The sequence below is a fragment of the Aquila chrysaetos genome, chromosome 19 (genome assembly GCF_900496995.4).
Source record: "Aquila chrysaetos chrysaetos chromosome 19, bAquChr1.4, whole genome shotgun sequence".
In the NCBI taxonomy this organism is placed as follows: Eukaryota; Metazoa; Chordata; class Aves; order Accipitriformes; family Accipitridae; genus Aquila; species Aquila chrysaetos.
In genome coordinates this window covers 27,498,630-27,521,535 of record NC_044022.1, presented here as the reverse complement: position 1 = coordinate 27,521,535, position 22,906 = coordinate 27,498,630, and the positions used below count along the sequence as shown (strand labels likewise).

The 22,906-nt window shown below is 45.9% G+C and overlaps 3 protein-coding genes across 4 annotated transcripts; all 3 read right to left on the bottom strand.

Annotated features, from left to right (window-relative positions):
- Window positions 1-2,805: 2,805 nt before the first annotated feature.
- On the bottom strand, window positions 2,806-3,750 carry LOC115353396 (olfactory receptor 52R1-like). Its single transcript, XM_030042756.1, has one exon. It carries the CDS (start codon window positions 3,748-3,750, stop codon window positions 2,806-2,808), a length of 945 nt encoding a protein of 314 aa, XP_029898616.1.
- A 4,566-nt stretch (window positions 3,751-8,316) lies between these two features.
- LOC115353393 (olfactory receptor 51E2-like) lies at window positions 8,317-20,639 on the bottom strand. 2 transcript variants are annotated; one of them, XM_030042751.2, is made up of 2 exons: window positions 20,559-20,639; window positions 8,317-10,423 (listed from the first exon to the last, which is right to left on the bottom strand). In XM_030042751.2, exon 2 carries the CDS (start codon window positions 10,373-10,375, stop codon window positions 9,419-9,421), a length of 957 nt encoding a protein of 318 aa, XP_029898611.1. In that variant the 5' UTR covers window positions 10,376-10,423; window positions 20,559-20,639; the 3' UTR covers window positions 8,317-9,418. The 2 variants fall into 2 exon arrangements, with proteins under 2 accessions (XP_029898611.1, XP_040974385.1); XM_041118451.1 differs by lacking the exon at window positions 20,559-20,639 and adding an exon at window positions 13,606-14,044.
- LOC115353391 (olfactory receptor 51G2-like) lies at window positions 15,037-20,645 on the bottom strand. Its single transcript, XM_030042749.1, has 2 exons — window positions 20,559-20,645; window positions 15,037-16,833 (listed from the first exon to the last, which is right to left on the bottom strand). The coding sequence occupies exon 2, from the start codon at window positions 16,803-16,805 to the stop codon at window positions 15,831-15,833; it is 975 nt and encodes a 324-aa protein (XP_029898609.1). The 5' UTR covers window positions 16,806-16,833; window positions 20,559-20,645; the 3' UTR covers window positions 15,037-15,830.
- Window positions 20,646-22,906: the final 2,261 nt, after the last annotated feature.

Below are 22,906 nucleotides of genomic sequence, written 5' to 3'. Positions count from 1 at the left end.
CAGCTGGTTGTCTGGACCCCACCAATCACACTGGGGAACAGGCACTGCCAGAAGGCAGTTTGTCTCACCCCGATGTCTACCCCGGTCAGATAAACAGTGCGCACAGCCCTCATTGACAAGAAAAGGGTCTGAGGGTAACAAGGTCCTCATTACATGCACATCATCCCTTTAAAACTAATAATCACTTTAACACTAATACTACAGTAACAATGACAAAACTGTCTGAAATCATCTAATAGCTGACATGTGAAAAGCAGCCCTGAAAAAGCAGATCACTTTGCCTTAAATATGGAGCAATACCTAAATATGAGCTGCCTGAGCATCTTGCCTCCAGGCTGCCAGTGAATACATCATTGTATCACCACTCCACAAAATCCCCCAGGACTCCCAGGCTCACCGGATACTTCTGCTTCTTTTTTTTTAGTTGATCCACTTTCTCAAAGGACAGGATGCAAAGATACCATTAAGAGTGAATCCCAGTGTCAAGTGGGAGGCTACTGTGGAATTGCCTTGGGTTAGCACCAGGAGCTAAATAGGACTAGAAACTAGGTGTGAAGTCAAAGCAGGACTTCAATGTGGTGTTGGCTTCTGGCTTCAACACAGAGACATCAGAGAGGAGGAAACTTTCCTGGGAGACCCTCTGTAGGGGTGAGAAGGACAGACATGAACCTACCAAGAGGGGAGAGCGATGGTGGCAAGATCTCCCTTTCCTGGCAGCCGTGGCTTCAGACACCATTGTCAGGAGATGAAACTCCTGAAAACACTGGGCTACCCATCAAAATGGTCAGGTTTGGCCTTTTTTAGCAATGGAACCATTTGTTGCCTTTGTATTTCAAAGCACCACCCCGAAGTTGTGTACACCCCCCCCCATGAAAGTGTGTTTGTGTCCCTGGTTTGGGTACAGACCTCCTTGGCTTTCTGACCACTTTCTCCAGGCAGCTCACGTGCAGCGTTAGCATTGATTGGAGGGCACTGCTGACCCCCTCCCACCCTAGCAACCACCCCATCTGTACTATGCAATGATCCAGACATCATAGCCAGCTGTATTTATTTACAGAGAAGGGAATCCCAGAGTAAGAGCCTAAGCTGTTGGTGCTGAGTATCTGATAGTATGTGGTGGTGATGGCTTGGATGCACACAGCTCATAGGTCACAAGGAGCTGTATGAATCAGCCAGTCACCTTTGCACATATCTGACCAGCAGCTATCCCCTGCTCTCATTTCTTATTTAAAAAAGGCATCTCTTAGAAGACCTCTCGCATTGCCACTGGAGGAGACAGCGTGGTGGAATGGATGGACATTGATCATGAAGGCAGCTCCTATGTTCTTAATGAAAATGAAAACAACAACATTTTTTGTGGAGCCTGAAGAAAAACGGGGCTTCGACCTCGCCAGAGTGGTGGCGGGTGAGCATCAGTCCACAAGAAATGGTGCAGCCCTGCTTTATGAAGTGGGTGGTCTGAGACCAGCTTTTAGGCAAACTGCAGTCATCTCTCTTCTCCTTTGGCTTCCCCTGCCTCTCATCCGTGGTCCGTGAAAAGCTACTTCTGTTTTATTTGAAGAAAAAGGGTGAATTGAGTTGAAATGTAAATATTTTACTGAAATAGTGCCAAAAAAAAATTCATTTCCCATTTTGTCTGCAGCCTAACATCTGCTTTGCTTCAGCAGAAGTGCATGTTCTCTTCCTGGGGCTCCCGCTCCTGCTTCCCTGCTTGTATGGAGCTCACAGAGAGATAGCAGAGCCCAGAGGCTCCTCATGGGTGGTCATGATAATCAGGGCTGCTCAGGAAGATAGGGACCTCCAAGAAATGCCAGGCCAGGTCAGAGATCTCCTCTCCATCCATTAGTGCTCTTCAGTTTGCACTAATAGTAGAGCAAAAGTCCATAATGTGCTTGAGTTTGGTAACTTGAGTTTGGGTTGCCTGACCTTCACCTCATTCTGCTGCCTACCTTTTTCAGATATAGACCAGTGATTTTGTAAAACATATTTTCCTGTTTATTGGGATAGTTGACTTAGTATAGTGCAATCCTGTTAGCAAAGATCTTGCTGAGATAGGTCACCCCAAATAACTGCATCAGCAAGGATTTCTGATATTTTTGAAAGGGTTTACATTTACATAGGACTTTTGGAATTTGCTAGCATAGGATTATTGCAGGTTTTGCTTTCCTTACAAAAAAAAGGTTAATGCTTAAAATTTAATTCTACCTATTTCCTTCTACAAGGACAGTCACCATTCCCATCTGACCACCTTCCCATAGAATCATAGAATCATTTAAGTTGGAAGAGACCTTTAAGATCATCAAGTCCAACTATTAACCTAACACTGCCAAGTCCACCACTAAAACGTATCCCTAAGTGCCACATCTACACATCTTTTAAATACCATTACACAGTCCAGGGAATACTCTTCATATAATGAAAACTGCTGCAGGAAGATCTTTTGGAGATGCTCAGCCTTACAGTGTAAATATTTTAATCATGAGAGGATTTTTTTTTTTAATAGTGAAAGAATTTTAACAGTGAGGAGTTTAACTTCTGGAAGGGGTGAACTCTCCATCTCCCAGTGGTGTGGAAGCCAGACTGAATGTCTTTATGCCAAGTTTCATCACACAATGGCTGAAACCTCCTGGACAGGGATAATGCAAGAGACAACCTAGTGATTTCTGCAAGAGTGCATTGCTTAAACTCCAGGCACTGAGGAAGGGTTCCTTCCTGAACAAATAAATAGTCACAGTGTTAACTTGCATTAAATTTACCAGCATCATCAGTAAATTATGAGTACAGTTTGAGGCACATACGTATGGGTCATGTTCCCTTTTGCTGGAAGAGGAGGACCACCCTGTCCCAGAGCTTCTTGGTTCTCACCCCATAAACAATGGGGTTTAACATAGGGGGCACTAGCAGGTAGAGATTGGCCACCATTATATGGATGTGGGGAGGGATGCTCTGCCCAAACCGGTGGGTGAGGAACGTGAAGAGGCCAGGGACATAAAAGGCAAGGATGACACAGACATGGGATGCACAAGTGCTGAAGGCTTTAAGTCGTGCCTCTGTGGATGACAGTCTCATTACCACCCTCAGGATCATGGTGTAGGACAGAGAGATCAGGATTATGTCAAATCCTGTCACTATGAAAGCCACAAAAAGGCCATAAATGACATTGACTTTGGTGTCCCCACATGCCAGCTTCACCACGGCCATGTGCTCACAGTAGGAGTGGGAGATGATGTGATGCTGGCAGAAGGGCATCCTGCAGAGGAGGAAGCAGAAGGGACTCACCAGGAGGACCCCACGCACCAGCACCAGGCTCCCAAGGGCCACAACCACCTGCACAGAGAGGATGCTGGAGTGCTGCAGCGGGTGGCAAATAGCAATGTAGCGATCCAAGGCCATGGCCATGAGCACACCTGACTCCACCGATGAGAAGGTATGGATGAAGAACAACTGAGCAAGGCAGGAGAGAAACCCAATCTCCCAGGAGCCCAGCCAGAAGATGCCAAGCATTTTTGGTAGCGTGGATGTTGATAGGACCAGGTCAGTGAAGGCCAGCATGGCCAGGAAGAGGTACATGGGCTCATGCAGGCTCGGCTCTGCCTTTATAATGAGGAGAAGGGTGATGTTCCCCAGCACAGCAATGGCATACATGATGCAGAAGGGGAAGGCAATCCAGAACTGCTCCTCCTCCAGCCCAGGGATGCCAACAAGTAGGAAATAGGGAGGGCGGGAGAAGGCAGTAGAATTCAGAGACATTAAACCCTTCTTGTCTCTTGCGTCCTGTAAAAAAGCATCAAACACCCTCGACCTGATTTGGTCAGTGGCAAACAGAGACTGGCATGAGGTACAGTCTAGAAGCTCAAATTCCCCACACAGCCAGACATCCCTGTGACAGCTGCTTGCACTGGTTCAGGAGAGCATTTCTGAAGCAAGTGTCCTGCCAGTTTTCATTGAAAGTGCCCTGTCCCACTCGGTGGAGTGGTCCTGCAGCATGCAGACTGGATTCCTCCTGGATCAAATTGAGCAGGAAGACTGCCGAGGTGCACACCCAGTACTCTCCAGTGTCCAAAAGATGTCCAGCCCAGGAGACCAGTTTAAAGCTGGTCTGAAGTAAACCTTCTTGAAATGTGTATAGTGGGGATATGAAGTCATTAGCGCCAGCCCTATAGCTCTACAGAAGCTTTTAACAGCACTGTGCTGCTTGCCAGCCTAAACAGAGGCAACAAGTGCTTGCCTCAGTCAAGAAACATCCAGTTTCAGGGCAAAAAAACTGAGCCAGTGCCACAGTATTTGACACCCCTCACACACAAATGTAGTACTCCAGTGATGTCCATTCTCCCCCCAAAAAAGACTGCAGCTCGCTCAGTCCTTGCACATTGCACAGCTCATGTTTTTCTCTCTAATACCTGGGAAAAAGGATTCCTTGAAGAGCCCTGCAGCACAGATTAGGCCAACGTACCTGACCTGATAAGACCCTTCAGAAACCTTGATGGAGCTGACCGCGCTTGTGCTGAGGAGCTGCAGGGAGCAAAGGGATGGAGGAGACCACAGCAGCTTCCCAGAAGAGAGCTAGGCTTTTCCTCCATGAGGGTCCGGTGGTAGCTGAGCCAGCTCCCACTGCATCCGGAGGGAGATTTTACACCATGACAACCGCAGCCCAGCCCAGCATGGCCACCAGTCACCAGCTGGAGCTGGGCTGTTGGGGCTGTGCTTGAAACCTTACAGACACATATGGCTTGGGGTCACCTGCATTCTGGGAGAGATTTCCTGGGTTTTTTTCCATGTAAAGACTGTAAACATCCTAGGAACTGAAATTCCCGATACTTTTCTTTCTTCATTCCACCTCCTTCCTGCCAGCTGCCTCTGTTGGTGCTGCTTTATCTAAAACTTCATTCTTCCATGGAGAATACCAGGACAGGGAACGCAATTCCCAGGCAAAGGCAATGTGAGAGCAGGAGCGTGCCTGCAAGCTCCACGAACTCGTGGCTGTTCAACACTTGCTGCTGCTGCCCAGGAGGAGTGATGGCATAAAAGGCTGTGTTGCAGAGCAACAAATTGCTGCTCAAACTCTAAACACTCACCTGCCTCCTGCAGGTTTCCATGCAGGGACTCTGCACTGCAGAGACCAGGAGATATTTACCTGTTTGACAGATAAATCCAGCAGGGAGCTCTGCATTTCCCCTGCTACTTAAGGTGTAATTAGAGAGAAACATACAGTTTTTAACCCCCTCAGTGCTGATGACCTCATAGACACAGCTGCATGTTGCCCAGTTTTGTATCTGTTTTCTTGCAATGTGTTTATTTGGAGGAGACTTAAGAACGATGGGGCAGTTCAAGATTAAATCACAGGACTGGGTTTGTAATTAAAACTGCAGCAGCATGAATTATGAAGTACTTTCCAAACAACAGCAATCTATCCTTTCTCTGCTATTTTTCCTCCATAGCTCTAATACAGGCTTAGAGAGGGAAGTCAGCAACATCATCCCCATTACATAGATGGAGAATGGTGAAATAATGAGAGGCAGATTTGAGAGCCCTCCGCATATTTGTTAAGTAACTCTCACTTCTGTGTGGCACACTGCACCTCCCTGTGCTGTTTTTGTGGTGTTCATGCAATATAGCATCTCTGTGCCAAATCATTGGCAATGCCAGTTTCAATTAAAAAGCAAATTGTGCAAATAAGACCCCCTTCGTTTATTGGAGAACCAGATCAAACCTCAAGGCAGCCTACTGAGAGAGTCTGGGGCAGCAGAAATGCCAAAGTGTGCAAAGACACTGGGTCCCCAGGTCCAATCCCAGGAGTACTTGGAGAGAGAAGAGAAGAGAAGAGAAGAGAAGAGAAGAGAAGAGAAGAGAAGAGAAGAGAAGAGAAGAGAAGAGAAGAGAAGAGAAGAGAAGAGAAGAGAAGAGAAGAGAAGAGAAGAGAAGAGAAGAGAAAAGGAGATTGCTTGGAGATTGTCCAGGAGATCTCCAACAACTGCTCCAGCCCCATGCAAATCCTTGTTACCTCCATTGCCACCTCCAGGCTCCTGTGACTCCCAATCCTCTCCCCACTGCTGTGCAAACCACACTCCCATCCTGTCCTGTGAGAATCCCATGCAGTTTTCATCCATACCCAGAAGAAATTCATCATACCTCCCTGCTCTGAGGCTCTATTAACTGTCTTTCTGAGAAATAGATGGCTAGGAAACATAATACAGCATTTTCAGGATGGCTTATTCATTTTTCTTTATTAATTTTTCTCTCAGCACAAAAGGAAAAAAAATAAGGAACATATGGAGAATGAGCAGGAGCCATTTCTCAACACCATGGCCGTCTAAAAAGAGTTTAGATTCATAGCACACCTCTGAAAAATTCATTCACACTTCTCAAATCACATTAGGCAGGTACAGATTGGTTTTATTTTTATGAAAATTTTTTACTCTTCTAAGCGCTAATAAAACAGAATATGACAAAAATGACAGGGGCCAAAATTGCCTTTAAGTCCCAGATGGCAACTACTTGTAACTCACTTAAATGAAAGTATTTATTTTGAGATAAAATGTACTTTAATTTAGCAGAAAAGGTTATAACAAGATGTGTTTCATGGAGACTGAAGCTATACAAGTACAGACTACAAAAAGGACAGCCATTTTACTCAGTGTTAGCTGGCAATTGGAAGAAACTGCACCAAACATTGCTGTCATTTGAAGGCCCTGATGCAAGACAGCATGCGTCTTTGGTACAATACCTCTTTTAGCACACCTAGAAGTTATGGGCAAGATGCAAGAGCCCCCAAGTGCAGTCTTAGACCCATCTTCTGTCCTCCCTGATGGAACTTATTGTTCATTGCCTGCTTTCCACATATTTCTCTGTTTTTCTCAATTTATTTCTTTTTCACAGCTAAACTTGCTTATACTACGCCAGCACATACAGGGGCAACAGGAGCACATGCCAAGCAAAGGAAGGTTGCCCAGAGGGGCTCTGCTGCCTCCATCCTTGAAGGTTTTTAGGACCCAACTAGATAAAACCCTGCACAAACTGGCCTAACACCAAATGAAACTTCTCCCTACAAATCTTAGACCATCAACCATCCTTCCACTTGCACGGTGTGAATCAGTGCAGATTTACATTCTCTATATTTATTTTTGTCTTTCCTCCTTCTCTAGCAGTTACTCCTAATATTCATTGTTTCAGGCTCTGGGTTGACCTTTCCGGAGAGTGATCTGCCATCCTCCCAAAGGATTATCCCACAGTCTACTCAGCACTTGCTAAACCACATCTAGATACTGCATCTGGGTTTGGGCCCCAGTGCAAAAAAGGCATCAACGAAGTGGAGCGGGTTTAGCTGATGGCTCCCAGGGTGGCTGGGGTTGGAGCAATGCTCCATAAGGAGAGGCTTAGGAAAATGGGCTTGTTCAGCCCTGAAAAGAAAAGGTTTCAGGAAGACCCAACAGCAGAAGAGCAGCCTTCCTCTACCCTCATCAAGAAGATGGAGCTAAGCTCCTCACAATGTGGCATGGCAGGAGAATGAGAGAAAACAAGCGTAAGTTGAAACAAGAGAGGTTCAAACTAGATATAAAGAGAAGCTTTTACACAGTAAGGACAATCAAGCACTGTAACAGAGACCCAAAGAGGTTGTGCAACGTCCGTCCTTGGAAACTTTCAACACCGAACTGGCTAAAGCCCTGAGCAACCTTGTCTGACCCTAGAGCTGCCCCTGCTTTGAGCAGGAGGTTGGATTAGAGATGTCCTGAGGTCACTTCCAACCTGAATTACCCTGTGATTCTGTGATAATCATCTACTGATGGAGACATCAGTGTTCAAGAGCACCTGGGTCTCCTGATGGAGTGTAGATCAGCCTTCTTAATAGCACCTCGTGCTGATTTACTCACCTGTGAAGAGTCCTGCTGTGCAAGGCTTTGTGCACTACTCCCTTGTGTAGTGAAAGCCAGCGTGTTCAAATTAGAGATCACACACCCCTGGCAACTCTCACTGGAGGAATCCCAGGGACTCTGGCAGTGGGAACAGCAAACACATCCTTGTGCATGGCAATGCAGCCACCTCAAGGATGAAGACCATGATTCACAACAACAAGGTAAGACTTTAAACTGAGAGGAAAAAGAAGAGATTGTTTGTTTCTTTCTATTTATAAACAGATTTATTTTTAAAAAGACAAAGAACATTAGGAAAAAAAACTAGGAGTGAACACTCTTCAAATCTGTATGTTTCATTGTAAAATCCTATTGTACAACATCCTTTCCTAGGATCTTTAACCTTTTTCCAAAATATGAAGTGGTGTCTCCATCCTTAGAGATATTCAAAAGTTGTCTGGACACAGCCCTGGGCAACCGGCTCCAGCTCGCCCTGCTTGAGCTGGAGGGCTGGACAAGAAGACCTTCAGAGGTGACTCCAACCTCAACCATTCTGTGATTCTGTGATGGTGTGAAAATAAACGCAGTATACTATCAGAACTTCTTCATCGGCCCTAAGGCTTGTTGGCCTTCATTGCATTAAAAGAGTTTTGTAGTAGTGTCCCACTGGCAGAAGAGTCATGAGAATAAAGAGAGGAAAGGCTGTCAGGTACTCTGCTTCATGGGGAATACCTAGAAGTATAAAAAAAGCTTGAAAGCTGAAGATCTTGAACTTAATTCATAACTTCTTAGGAATTCCAAGCATGCGTGAAGTCAAAGGTATGAAACACCTTTGACTTGGAAATACCATATCCTTCAGCTTGGAAGTATTACTAACATTTATAACTTGCCTATTTTTTGTCTTGAGACATTGTCATTTTATTGAATAATTAATGGAAATTATTTTTACAATTGCTACCAATAACTCTGGGCCTGAAATTTTTCCACAGCATCTGCTACAAGGAGGCTGAGGTGATTTGACTGAATACCCAATAGGTCAGAACAAGACCACAGAGGTGGAGGACTTCTGAAGTGCATTTCTGCATCTATAATGTCACTTGCTGTAATTATTTTACTTAGAGATTGATGCTATAGCCAATCAAGTTTCTGGCAAAAATTTTGCTGAAGTGTTTTTGGAAAGTGAATGTGCCACAAGCAGATTAACTAAATAATTCAGAAAACACTGTAACATTCACTCAGCTCTGCCATCATTATGGGTGAGATGGGAACAAAGTGCAATGTCAAGACATCTTTATTAGTTCGGTGAGCCACTTTTCCTTCCCATTGCTCTACCTTCTGGATCAGGGTTGGATTTAGATCATTGTAATAGAATCTCTCCAAGTTTGGTGACAGTAAACACTCTTGGAAGGAGTTTACAATTGCTATTTACTTTTTGCCTTCTGGTAGCACCTCAGAGTCTCCTATCATGTGCTAGGTACCATACAAACAGAGGACAGTCCTGCACCAAAGACTCTAACTGTAAAACAAGATGACCTGGTGTGAGGATACAGGAGAGAGCAGCTGAGCATAGGTCACTGGGCAGTTCTGTCATTGTTTATATGAATTAAATTCAGGATCCTCCTCTGTATCTGCTTGGTCCTCACCCCGTAGATGATGGGGTTGAGCACAGCAGGCACCAGGATGTAGATGTTCCCCATGATGATATGGACCAGCGGAGCCAGGTCCTTCCCAAACCTGTGCACCACGGACAGCCCGATCAGGGGCACGTAGAAGGCCAGGACCACGCAGATATGGGCAACGCAGGTGCTGAACACCTTGAGCCTCTCCTTCCACGATGCCAGCCGCAAGACAGCCTTGAGGATCAGGATGTAGGAGAGGCAGATGAGGATGGCGTCCAGCCCCATGACCAGCAGGATGGCGGTGAGGCCGTACACCACGCTGGGGGTGGTGTTGGCGCAGGCCAGGTTCATCACGTCCTGGTGCAGGCAGAAGGAGTGTGACAGCACCCGGGAGCTGCAGAATGGAAGGGGCAGGAGGAGCAAAGGCAAAGGCAGGAAGAAGAGAACTCCCCTGGCCATGGCTACCAGCCCTATTTTCACTGTCACAGAGTTGGTGAGGATGGCAGCGTGTCTCAGCGGGTGGCAGATGGCCACATACCGGTCCACGGCCATGGCCAGGAGGACAGTGGACTCGATGGCCGAGAGGGTGTGGATGAGGAACATCTGGACAAGGCAAGCACCGAAGCTGATCTCCCTGGTGTTGAACCAGTAGAAGGAGAGGACGCGTGGCACCGTGGATGTGGACAAGGCCAGGTCGATGGCAGCCAGCATGCAGAGAAAGAAGTACATGGGAGCATGCAGGCTGGGCTCTGTCTTCACGATGAACAGCACCACGCAGTTGCCCGTGACCGCTAAGATGTACACGGAGCACAGAAGGATCGCCATCCAGAAATGAGCAGCCTCCAGCCCTGGGATGCTGGCCAAGATGAAGGACGATGGGCTGAGGTCAGAGCTGTTGGGGAAGGGCATGGCACATGGGGTGACGAGCAGTCATGCTATGCCATGGCACATCCCCTGCTGCAAGGGAAAGAGAAACAGCAGCTTTATAAATCGTTTCCCATGACCGTGAATCCCATGGGGCTGTGCCTGTGAAATGTGGGGGAATCTTACAGTTGCCATACTGATTCAGAGAGCTCCTCTCTTATTTCTTTAGCCCATGATGGCTATATACAATAACATATGCAGCCACAAAATAATGGCATTTGAATTCGAACAGAATTACTTGAATTCTTTTAAATGCAGAACACTGTAAAATCAACATTTCAGATGATAAACCCAACAGATGAACTTGTTTTCTTTTATTTTTTTAAGGGCAAAATTAAAAAAAAAAAAGAAAACAGATTTTTAGTGCTTCCTGTTAAACTCCAGTTCTGCTTGAGTTTTTCCATATGTGCTGTGCTGCCCTGTCAGAAATGTACTCTGTGAAACTGGCTGTACTGCCTCCCACGGTCCACCACTCCCAAGTACTGCAGACACGCACAGTGAGACATGCGTATTTATTTGTTTGCACACACAAATCAGATTTTCATCCTTTCTGCCTGAAAACACATATAGAAATACCAGAATATGTGTAGAGAAAAAAATTCTGATTATTTACCTTATTCTGTATCTGTAAACTTTCCAGGAGTACTGTGATCCAAGGAGAATTGTGAGGAAGATATGCAAAAGCCTTTGCTTTAGGTGCCTTTCTATTCTCTGCGATCAGATTTTTAAGAATATCGGGATTTAAAAAGTGTTGGGATGAAACGTCAAAGGTCAATGCAATGGCAGTGTCAGAGCCCCAGCACTGCCCAGCCCAGCCTGGCATGGGAGGGCTTGGGACAGGGCTGCAGACCCTGCCTGACTCGCAGCCCTGAGCTCTGACCGAAGAGAAGAGGGGGCTTAGCTCAATCTCCTGGGCCGCATGGGACTTCATCCATCCACCCCAATGGATCAGGCAGCAAGTCAGTAGCTGGCTGTACCTGCCCTGGAATAAACCCACTGTCTCCCCTGCCCTGTATGGACAGCATGAGGTCAAGCACATAACTGCTATCTGCAACATTTCTGAGCTTTCTGATTATACCTTTCACACCCTATCCATGTAAAACAAGGATGCAAAATGTTTTTATGGCAAGCTCTGCAGGCTATTAATACAGCTATTTTAAAAGTCACATTTGGTTGTGAAAACGTTTGGGTTCTTTACTGCACATCTGTGGTGAAGCCCTTATCCTAAAATAGCAATCATAATTTATTTCCCTGATGTGGGGTTTTTCCATCTTGAATCTCTAACAAATAAGACTCATACTCTAGCTTTTTATACACAATTTACAAACAGCATAGGTGGGCTGTTACTGTCAAGTTGTCTAAAAGCTATTCTAGTGATGAAATTTTCGGCAAACCACTTACATTATGATGCAAGCTGAATGAACAAAGAACTTCAGTAACTGTCACAAGTATCTGAGCCAACTTACCTGCCAGTCACTGAACTGTAATTACAGTATGAGTCTCATTGCAAAATATTTGCCATCCTACTCATTTCTTTTGAGAGAACGTGACTGTGAGAGACAGACATACAAAGTAAATAATCCCTGGATATTTCAGTTCATCTTTAGTTCTTTGGCATCAATAAATGCACCAACATTTTCAGAAGTGACTAATGATTTTGGATTGCTAGTGGGATGAAGACCAGGTACTGTAAGGACCTTGTTTTCTGTAGAGATAAAAACTGGATCCACATCTTTAAAAACACCAGTAAATGCAGATTTATTTTCCTAGGGTGATCCTCCCACCAGGAAGCCCCAGTAACTGCATTTAACAAGAGGTAAGCACATTCAGACAGTAAAACCATCCAAGCCAGAAGTCATTGACCAGACTTGTCCCATGGAACCAAAATGGGTCTGAGACCAGCTTCCCAGGATGGAGCAGGCAATGGGAGAGTCTTCACCATCTGAATCCATCTCTCCACTGCTCCCTCCTATGACAGACGGAAATATGTATACCCCCTCAAAAGCCCTCTGAGCCATTTTGAATATGTAGCCATTTATCCGTATCATCTCACCAGAAAAAAAAGTATACATCAACCCAAAATATTACTTCAGAAGGAAAAAAGGAAAGGAAAATTAAAACCACAAGGCATGACTCAAATTCAAAGCATTTTGAACCAAAATTAAAATTCATTTTAATTGATGGTTTGATCAAATGTGTTTTGTTCTTTTTTTCCTAGCTGTTTGTCATCACTTATAAGCAGAAAAAGCTGTACCTGCTTGTAGCTCTGCTGCTGTTTTATAAATATGCCCAGGTCCTGGCTAGGTCAGTTGCTCTGGGCAGGCACTTGCTGTGTTTGGAGTCATACAAACTATGCCTGTACTAAAGTGAGCAGGACATGGCCGGAGCCTCATCCCACCATCATCCACACCGTTAACTCCTTCCTCACCTCCAGGGACATCCCTGGCTGCTGCCAGCTGGTCCTGCCCCAGGCAGTGCCCAGGCACGAGGGAGTGGGTAGCACCAGCCAGGGAATAATGTCCACTGGGCTGTGGAGTAAAGCCATCCTTGTTAGGAAAGGAAGAAAGGATAGTCGTGGATGTGGCCAAGAAGCACCAGGTGTCTCCAGGACAGAGAACTGTCCTCCTCTCTCTTTTAATTATAGTGTGGACAAAGCCACAGAGTGCAGCAAGGACAGCAGCATGGCTCCGCATGCATAAGGGTAACGGGAGAGTTTCCTGGGGCAGAGGACAGGCACAGTGCAGGGCTCAGGGAGGGCTTGGGACGGGAGGAGCTGGCAGTGGGAACCAAACGGAGGTGGCAGGAATGGCCTTCCTTCTCCTTCTCCTTCTCCTTCTCCTTCTTCTTCTCCTTCTCTTTCTTCTCCTTCCCCTTCCTCTTCCCCCTCTCTCCCTCTCTTTGTCTCTCCATCTCCCATTCCCCCCTTCCCCTCCCCTTCCCATCCTTCCCTTCTCCTCTCCTCTCCTCAAGATGCCTCTGATACATCTTACACTGCTCTTCCTGTGCCTCATAGGAAATAAATCCATTGACAAGTACTGTAAGTGACCCCATGGTACAAAGTGGAGAGCTCAGGGCATCACAGAATAGGAATTAGAGGCTTTAAGTGGTTCATCTCTCTCTTTTTTCTCTCACACAGATGTTAAATCACAATTAATTTTCCCATTCCCAGAGGCAGCCACAAAGCTTTTTGAACATATGTTCCTAAAAGACAGTACCTTATATAGAGGTTCCCAAATCTTGAGCGTCCGCTTGGTACCCTCAGGCTACACAGGTTGGGAAGCAAACGGAGTGGCAGATGAAGCTCTGCTGAAGTGGTGATGGAGACGCACCAAAGGCACTGCAAGCCTCACTCCACTGTGGTCTCCAGCTGTGCTAATAAATGTGCTAATAAATCTCCCACACATTTCCTCCCTGGCTGTCCGCCCCAAACATTTGCTTGCTGTGACAGAGGCTCCTTGGGCTTTTGCTGTTTCGGAGAATGGCTGCAACCAGGAAGCACGGATGTTCAGGGAGAAACTCTGGAAGTTTTCAGAATGGGAGCAGTGCTGTGTGAGAATTCTGCAAGCTAAGCATCTTTCCAGCAAAGCTCAGTTCTAGGCTCTTCTGCTGAAAGTTGTGTTTGTTCCCTTATGTTAATCTTTCCTCTGATAATAACTGGCTACAAGCACCAGGTCAGACCTTAGATATTTTGAGCAAAGAGTGCTCCCATTGGGTGCTATCTCAATGCAAATGGGACTCCACCCCAAGACCAGCTGTGCCAACGCTCAGGCAGAGGTTCTGGGGGTGGTCTGCTGAACAGTATTTCACTCTGTGCAAGGGCCCACTGGGATTCTCAGCAAAATAACTAGCACAACACAAAACAAACAGTGGCCTGGGAATCCTCCCCTCAGGAATCTTCCCTTCTCCCTTTCTATATTTTTATGGAAATGCTCCCCCATTATTCTTTTCTCTCTATTCCAGGTACTGTTATGTGTAGAGCAGAATAGAAAAATACACTAATCCTGGGTTAGTCTGAAGTGTGAAGTGCTTAGCAGCAGGCGGAAACAGGCCAATTCTGGTGCAATCCTGTCCCGATACCTTCTGCTGCTTCACCCTTCCAAGGTGAACACTGACCGTTTCTTCTTATTCTCCACTGCGGTCAAGACTGTCCAAAATATGGCTTAAGATCAACAAAAATACAGCTCCATAATTTGGAGGCATGAAAGATGTGGGGCCATTTTATTCTGTCGGTGGGAGCATGCAAGCCAGGAGGATCATGAAATCTTGCTGCGTATCTGGCTGAGACCCCTCCTACAGCAGAGCAATAAAATGCTGGGAGACACTGTCACCTCCCATCTGCGGACTGCCCAGTCAGTACCTGGCAGGTCTCAGTTGGAAGATTGTAGTACATGGTCCTTAGTGTCAGGAAGTTTAGCCATTCCTATTATATTTTTTAAACCCCTTTTTTTCAGCAAGAGAGCTAGTCACACCAGACCCCAAGCACCATCCTGATGCATACCTAATTCATACAATCCTGTGCTCACCTACAGCAAATCCTGAAGATTTTAAGCAACTCCAGCCTAATATCTCTGCATCATATAAACAGAAAATAAATGGCTTCATCAAGTCTTTTGACCTTTTACAACGAATAGATGTCTTTTATTGAAGATATTGCATACATACATTACATTCAATGCAAAACAATGGCTGGAACATTGGCAAGATGGTAAGACTCGATGACATCAAAAAGAGATGCAAAAGCAGCACTGTTTCCATCACTGTAGATGTGTATGGCACTTCAGAAGCAGATAAAGATGAAGGCTGAGCCTTTTTTTAAGAAGGACTGAGTGCTGTGGGCCCACTTAACAGCACCTGATCTTCAGAAAATGCTCTGTGCTCAGCCTCTGGAACTGAGCTCCATCTTGTGGGATGTTTCCAGCTGAACAACTAATGACTGGGATATTCAGAGTGGCTCCAAACTCTTGGCCCAAGCCTTGTCCTGTTGTGCTTGCTGCCTGGGTTATCTATGCTGTTACATGCGATGAGGGAACGATGATCCCATACGAGGGAGTCTGAGTGAAGCTTACATGCTGTTATCTGGCTACTAGAGTTTGCATAACGTGTTGCAGAGGTTCCTTGATCCACCTCATTGCATGATTTGAAAAGATAAAGTCATTCAACCCTTTTTTTTTAATTGACTCCCTCTAATTGGGGCTTCCATCTGTATATATCGCTGGCATTAATGCTTGGGGTGTTCGCAGGCTGCTGGAAGGGATGAAAGCATCATGCTAGGACAAAACATGGAAGATCACAGCCCGGGGTTGAGGCACAGTGTCCGAGTGGATCTGCAGTTCTTTCATCTGGCAGTGACCCGCGTGGATGGAGCACCAGGAAACTAGTCCACTAGCTCTGACCAAGAAACCAGTCCACTAGCACTTTCTGGCATAACTGGTGGAGGAAGCTACCAGTCAGATTCACTCTTCCTCCGCAGTGCCCTGAGCAAAGCCTCACGGATGTGGCTGGATTTTATGCTGTAGATAATGGGGTTGAGGGCAGGGGGAATTATAAGGTAGGTGTACGCCACCAAAGTGTTAACCAGAGGAGGAACGTTCTTTCCAAAGCGATGGATCATGGACAGTCCAATCATTGGGATGAAGAACACTAGAACAGCACAGATGTGGGAAACACATGTATTCAAAGCCTTGAGACACTCCTCCTTGGTTGCAAGGCTGATAACAGTTTTAATGATTAGGATGTAGGACAGCACAATGAAGATGAAGTCCATCCCCACTGTTGACAAGAGGATAATCATACCGTAGAAGACATTGACTTTTATATCTGCACATGCTAGGTTCATGATATCAGGATGGAAGCAAAAAGAATGAGAAAGCTCAGTCTTCCCACAATAGGTTAGTCGCTTGAGCAAGAAGGGTATGGGAAGGAGGGAGACCATACCCCTCAATATAATTGCCAGACCTATTTTTATGACAGTCGTCTTGGTCAGTATGGATGAGTGTCTCAGTGGATGGGAGATGGCAATGAAGCGGTCAAATGCCATTGCCAGGAGCACAGAGGATTCAATGAAGGACAGTATGTGGATGAAATACATCTGAGTGAGGCAAGCATCAAACCCAATTCTTCGCATATTAAACCAAAAAATGCCCAGAGTAGTAGGCAGTGTACATAGAACCAAGCCCAGGTCAGTGACTGCCAACATGGAGAGGAAGTAGTACATTGGTTCGTGAAGACTTTGGGTCTTCTTTATGATGAATAGGATCATGCAGTTTCCCAAGAGAGCAATAAGGTACAGTGTACAGAAAGGGATGGAGATCCAGTGGTGAAGGCCTTCCAGGCCTGGGATGCCCATCATGAGGAAAGCTGAAGGCTGATAGAAGGAGCCATTGAATTCCCACGTGGTATGTGAGTCATGCTCCATCCCAGCTCAGCTCTCACATGACCTATACCTAAAACAAATCAACAACAGAAACTCCACGTAGTTGGACTCTCCACTAAACATAGAAGTGGGTAATGACAAGCGCCACATCCCTCCACCTCCCCACCAACCTATGCAGATGACCCCATGCTGCTTAGGACACTGTTATAATTACCATAGTGTCATATATGACTACACTCTTGTTTATCCATTAAACTATAAAATGAAGGAAAAGGATGGGCATTTTTTCTTAAAAAAGAAATACATTTTTTCTTAAAACGGAAGTGAAGACATTCCTGGTGAGTGCTACTGTTTTACAGTTGTCCCCAAATTCCACAGGTTGAGATGCTCTGTTGAGTGAACAAATGATTTTTCTGTGGCCACCCCAACCAAGACTAAGCTGCTAAGCAGCTGGCTTCTTTTTGATGCTAACTGGACATCAAAGGACATGAAAATGGTGAAGGTTTAACTCTGACTTCTTAGTTAAGAAATCAACATTGGAAACAAATGCAAAATATAACAGAGAATCAGGGACTTAGACACTGCTGCTCTCAGCTCAGAAGATGGCCACCAGGGTAAGGTGGATTTTCAGTGGCTTTCACATCCAAGTTGTTATTCATTTCATAATCTACCTTACTATCAGGTGAAGGGAAATAAATGAGCAAAATCCCACTTGTGTGGTGCCCATGACTTTTACTAATAAGGCAAATGCAAGCCAAAGCACAAGAAGTTGCAGGTTCAGAAGCACTAGGGAGGCATCCATGGAAAGTCTCTGGGTCCAAATCAGAGAGGAGGGGTACAGGGGATGTAGTGGAGTTTTTATGCAGGGATCAAGTGTATGAGGTGAGTGAGGCCTTTACAGAAATCTAGCAGATGTCTACTCTAGTGAGTTCAGCAGAGGGCCACGGAGATGGATGGGAGTTGGAGAGATGCTCTAGGGTATGAGACCAAGGAAAGAGGCTTGTTCGGCCTGGAGAAGAGAAGGCTTTGCAGGGACCCAACAGCAGCCTCTCCCTACCTACAGCGAGGGTAGGGGAAGCCTTCCCCTACCGACAGGAAGGCTGAGCCAGGCTCTTCACAGCAGTGCATGGCAGGAGCAGGAGAGACAACAGGTATAAGTTGAAACAAGGGAGGTTTAGACTGGATATAATGAGAAATGTTTCCCCATGAAGACTGTCAAGCATCGGTGCAGGTTGCCCAGAGAGGTTGTGCATCTCCATCCTTAGAAGTTTTCAAGACCCACCTGGACAAAGCCATGAGCATCTTTTTCTGACCTCATAGTTGGCCCTGCTTTGAGCAGGATGTTGGACTAGAGATCTTCTGAAGTCTCTCCAACCTGAATTATCCAATGAAACTATGAGCTTGTGATCTTACCATAGGTTTCAGTCCTCTCGGAGGATTCAGCCATCTCAGCATAATCCAGGTTCCTACACTGCATGTGACAACACACCCTAGCAGAGATGCTGGAGAGGCTGACAGGGTCCCTTTCTGTGCCTTCTGTGACAGAATGGCAAGCTGGGTGGATGGGAGAAAGCAGTGGATGTGCAAAACAAGAGCTAATTAAAGGAAAAGAAATATTTGTGGCTTCAGTCTTAATGCACCTTCTGTAGGATACAAAACAAGCAGGCCAAAGAGTGCCTGAATTATGAGCAAGAGGGTTTACTATAACACAGTTCATTTTTGAATAAACACACATATCTTCCATGATGTATTTTTTTACATTCTTAATACGATTTTCCTCCATTAGACTCAGCCTGCTTGAGAGTCTAATGTGGCAATAAATCCCAAAGCTCAGCAAGGATAAACATCTTCCTGCTCCAGGGCAAAAGCAACACGTAACTGATGGGAACTGGGGAAGACCCAAAGTCTTTTCATTTCCTCCAGGCAGAGCCACTTTCTCTTCATTGCAAAGTTACATGTTAGCATCAGGAATCACCTTGGGCAGCATCTAGCCCCACCGTGGCAGTTGCTGAAGGGACAAGTCACAGCCCTTCTGCAGGAGAGCCTTGTCAGTGCATGAGATGGCATGGATGTGGATGGGCAGCCTGCACTTTCCCTAACGCTTCAACAGTGGTTGACGTTGGCAAAAGGAAACTGTCCAGAGGTACCTCGGGTCCTAAGTGGCAGCTTGGAGCTCCCCAAAGGTAAGAGCTGTCCCTTTCTGTCAATCCAACAGCATCTGAGCAGCAAGAATTAAACTGCAGACTCCTGCAATTCAGTCTCATCTGGAGGCTGGGTTAAAAAAAATAAAAAAACCAAGTGTGTGCGTGCCTGTTTGTCTGTCTAACTGTCTCCCGTACAGCAGCATCTGGCAGATATCAGGAACTCTTAGAGATACTGCAATTCAAGAGGTTTCCAGGAATATGGAGGTGGATAAAGAGGAGGGACTGTTAGAACACTGTGGGAAAGAAAGGACTGGTGAGAACTACCTGGGGTCTGTAAGGGATGCTTCTCCTACAAGAAAGCTTTCATGCAAACCTGACTTTGTTAGACACCGGCAACCCCTACCATGCTATAGGAAGTTATTTAGAAATGGGATTTACTAACTCTGCTCCTTTCTGTGCTAGTCTGGTTTGTTTTGTGCCCCTATGCATTACAGATACGGATCCCACTCCAAGCCGGTTTTTTCCCCTCCATGTTTTATGTGTGGGTGAATATATATCTATATGTGTGTCTATAAATAATATATATAAATATATAAAATATATAAAATATATAAAAAAGCATGCATACTTATTTATGTTTATGTACACTCATATGTGTATATATAACATATAGCACACATATACATTACACCTCCCAGTTGACTATTGTGGGACAGCAGTTACACCTTTCACGCTGCAGCCAAGCCCTGATGAGGAAACAAACCTCTGGTTGTGGAGGATATGAATTTAAAGATTAATGGCAGCACCCGGCTGTGTTTGCTGCTAGCCTAGAAAGGCATCCTACCAGAGACAGAAAACTGTCCTCCTGCTCAGTGCCCAAGGCGTTTCTGCTCCCCAGGACCTACTCCAGACTGCCTGGAGGAAGGGGTCAGGCACGAAAGCAGTTGCCTCATGGAAGGCACAGTGCCGTCCCTCCTTCTCCAGTCCTCAAAAGCCACCTCCTCATTTCTTGCCTCTGTCTTTGATTTTCACCGATAACTTAAGCAAAGTACTGTGCTTTAAGAGTTCTTCTGAGTGTAGGCAAGAGCGGGTGCTTGGGAGCCAGGGCTTGGGAGCCAGGGCTGGGGAAGGATGGTACAAAGAGATCTCCTTTTTTCCCAAGAGGAGACTTTGCTATTTTCACAACTGTATTGCTGCCAACTCAAGCATCCAAGCGAGGGCTCAGCCGCTCGGTGAAAGGAGGAGGATTAGCAAAGGGACTCTGGGGATGCAGCACCCACAGAGATTAATTTCTTTGACGTTACAGGCAAGGACAGGAACGTGCCATTCCCACCAGCTGATCCAGGCCACCAGACGGTGGAAGAGCAGGCTGACTCTTGCACAAAGCCCACAGCACAACGGCAAGCAGCACCGCGATGGCTAGATCTTCCCTGGCAGTACTGTGATGCCAGCCCTGCCTGAAATTACAGCCACCCACTTCCTCCAGCACATCCAACCCAGCGGGTCCTCTGGAATGGTGTAGACCTCCCGAGCAGTGCTTCGGAGGCATCGCCCCACCCGTGTTGGTGTCCAGCCCCACAAACCGCAGCTACCGCACTAGTAAAACAGGAGTGCAATGATGGAGAGGCTGCTAATTGCCCGGGGTACTTACCGAGCGTGGCGGCGGGGGCCCAGGGGCTTTACGACTTACGCAGGCAGCACAACTCCATTGCGATGCAGAAGAAGAACCTGCATCCGCATCCCGGCATCAGGAGGGCAGCTCTTATAACGCGCCCCGTGGACTGACCCTGTCCAATCAACCGGGAGCCACGCAGAGTCCAAGCTCCCTGTGCGTAAACAGCATGAGGCGTACCAGTGAAAATAGTGTGTGAAGTAAATGATCTTTTCCATTTATGATGCTCTCCCAGCAGGCATGATTTTCTCCTGATAGTTTATTGGGTGACATGTTTATAGCTCCCTGTGATTTATGGCTGGCAATGCTGCAGCATGCTGGCAATACACGTAATTTTTATTGTGAGAATGGATCTGTAATGCAAATAATAATAAATTTTGCAAGAAGTGTGCTTGCAGCATCTCTCCAAGGGAGTAACAGAGGTGAAGTTCTAGCTATCCCCCTGTGACCAGTGAGACACAAAATGTTTAATTAAAATCATAATATATTACACAATAAAAAAAACCCCTAAATATTACAATGCCAAACACAGACACATTAGCGGATATCTTCTCAGATGGCCCAGAAGCCTGTTGTATCTAGATGTCTTGTGGTAATAAGTTTATCTTTGCCACCTCAGCTGTGACGTGGAAATTGCTATTAACCCCTATTTCTGTGGCTGCCAAACCAAGACACAGGAGAGCTAACTGGTTTGCCCATTCTCGTATGAGGTGTCTATAGCAAATACAGCCACTGGACCTAAGAGATACTTCTGTAGTCACAAACCAGACCGTGCTGGGGCACTGCCCATGATGGACACCAGTAAATTGTTATCATGGTCCCTGGCATGCTGCTGACCTGAGCCAACCTGCACTTCAGCAACATCCAGGCACGGGCTCAGGAGTCTGCATGATATCACTGCCTCATTTTAGAGGCTAGAGGGTTTGTTGGCATGATCCTGGACTGCCTGGTGCTGGGTGGCCCAAGCGCCAAAGAACAATTAATTTACAAGCATTAATTTTAAGTAAGACAGCTACCTGGTTGTTAAACCTCACGGCCAGGCTTATGGCTGAATACACCGAGCCTTCGTGGCACTCATCCAAATGGTCCTGGCAGAGGTTTGTTATCTCTAGGTGTGCCAGATGTGAAAAAAAACAGAGGAAGAAGAACTATTGAAGCTAGCAAACATCCTGGAGCAAGCGTGGTCAGAGGCATAGAATAGAATAGAATAGAAAATTCAGTTGGAAGGGACTTGCAATGATCACCTAGTCCAACAGCCTGACCACTTCAGGGAAGCTCCTGTAGAAGTGGAGATTATTGGAAAAGTACTCTTCAGCCTTGAGAAGAGACAATAAAGCAGTACAGGAAAGGTCTATAAGATAATGAATGCGAAGGAGAGGATACATATGGAATGATTTTTCATCTTTTCTCACACTATGTAAACTAGGAGGGGGAGGACACACCCTGAAAATATTAGGCAGAAGATTTAAAAAAAATTTAAAAGTACCTTTTTAAAGAGCTTATAACAAAATTATGAGACTTATCACTGCTGGATGTTGTGGGAGCCCAAAGAATATATAAATTCAAAAAAGTATTAGACAAATCCATAGGTGAGAGATTCATTGATTTCTATTAAACATGATGGCTGAGGTGCTTCCTCCTGTTCAGGAAGCCTCTAAATTGATTGCTAGATGCTGGGACATGTGCCAAGGGAAGGATAAACTGTAAATTACCTTCCTAAATGGCCATTAATAGCCACTCTTCAAGGCAGGATGGCAGGATGGAGGGACCTTTAGTTTGATCTAGTAGAATAGTTCTTATAGCCTTTAGAGAAAACAAGCTTTAGCCAGACGTCTTTATGCTGGAAAGTGAAAGTTCCATCACAGTTGGCCATGATGAGCACAAAACCCAAACGTGGTGTGATGGGTTTAGAGCGGCTGAGATGCCACAGTGCAGAGTAAAAGCAGGACCTGGGAGGCAGCAGGGAGGGGAAAGTGTCCTGCAGCAAAGCAAAGAGATGATGCAGCAATGGGAATAACCAGGCTGCGGGGCTAAGACAAAGTGTCATGGGCTGAACTGGAAGGAAGGGAACCTGAGGTTAGGCAAGGGGTGGACAGTGAAACAGGTCGGCATGGTCATGGCATCACCACCACAGATGGTTTTCCTCCATGTCTCTCAGTAACGGTTTCAGCTGAGCTGATCCTGTCTCGGGGCAAAGGCACAGATGAGATACCCTCGCCAGGCCCCTTTTTCCACAGCTCTCCAGAAAAGGTATAACCTTTAATCTTTTTGGATTCATCCATCTATGGATGACACAGTATCTCTTTCCCTGCTCTACTCAGCCCAGC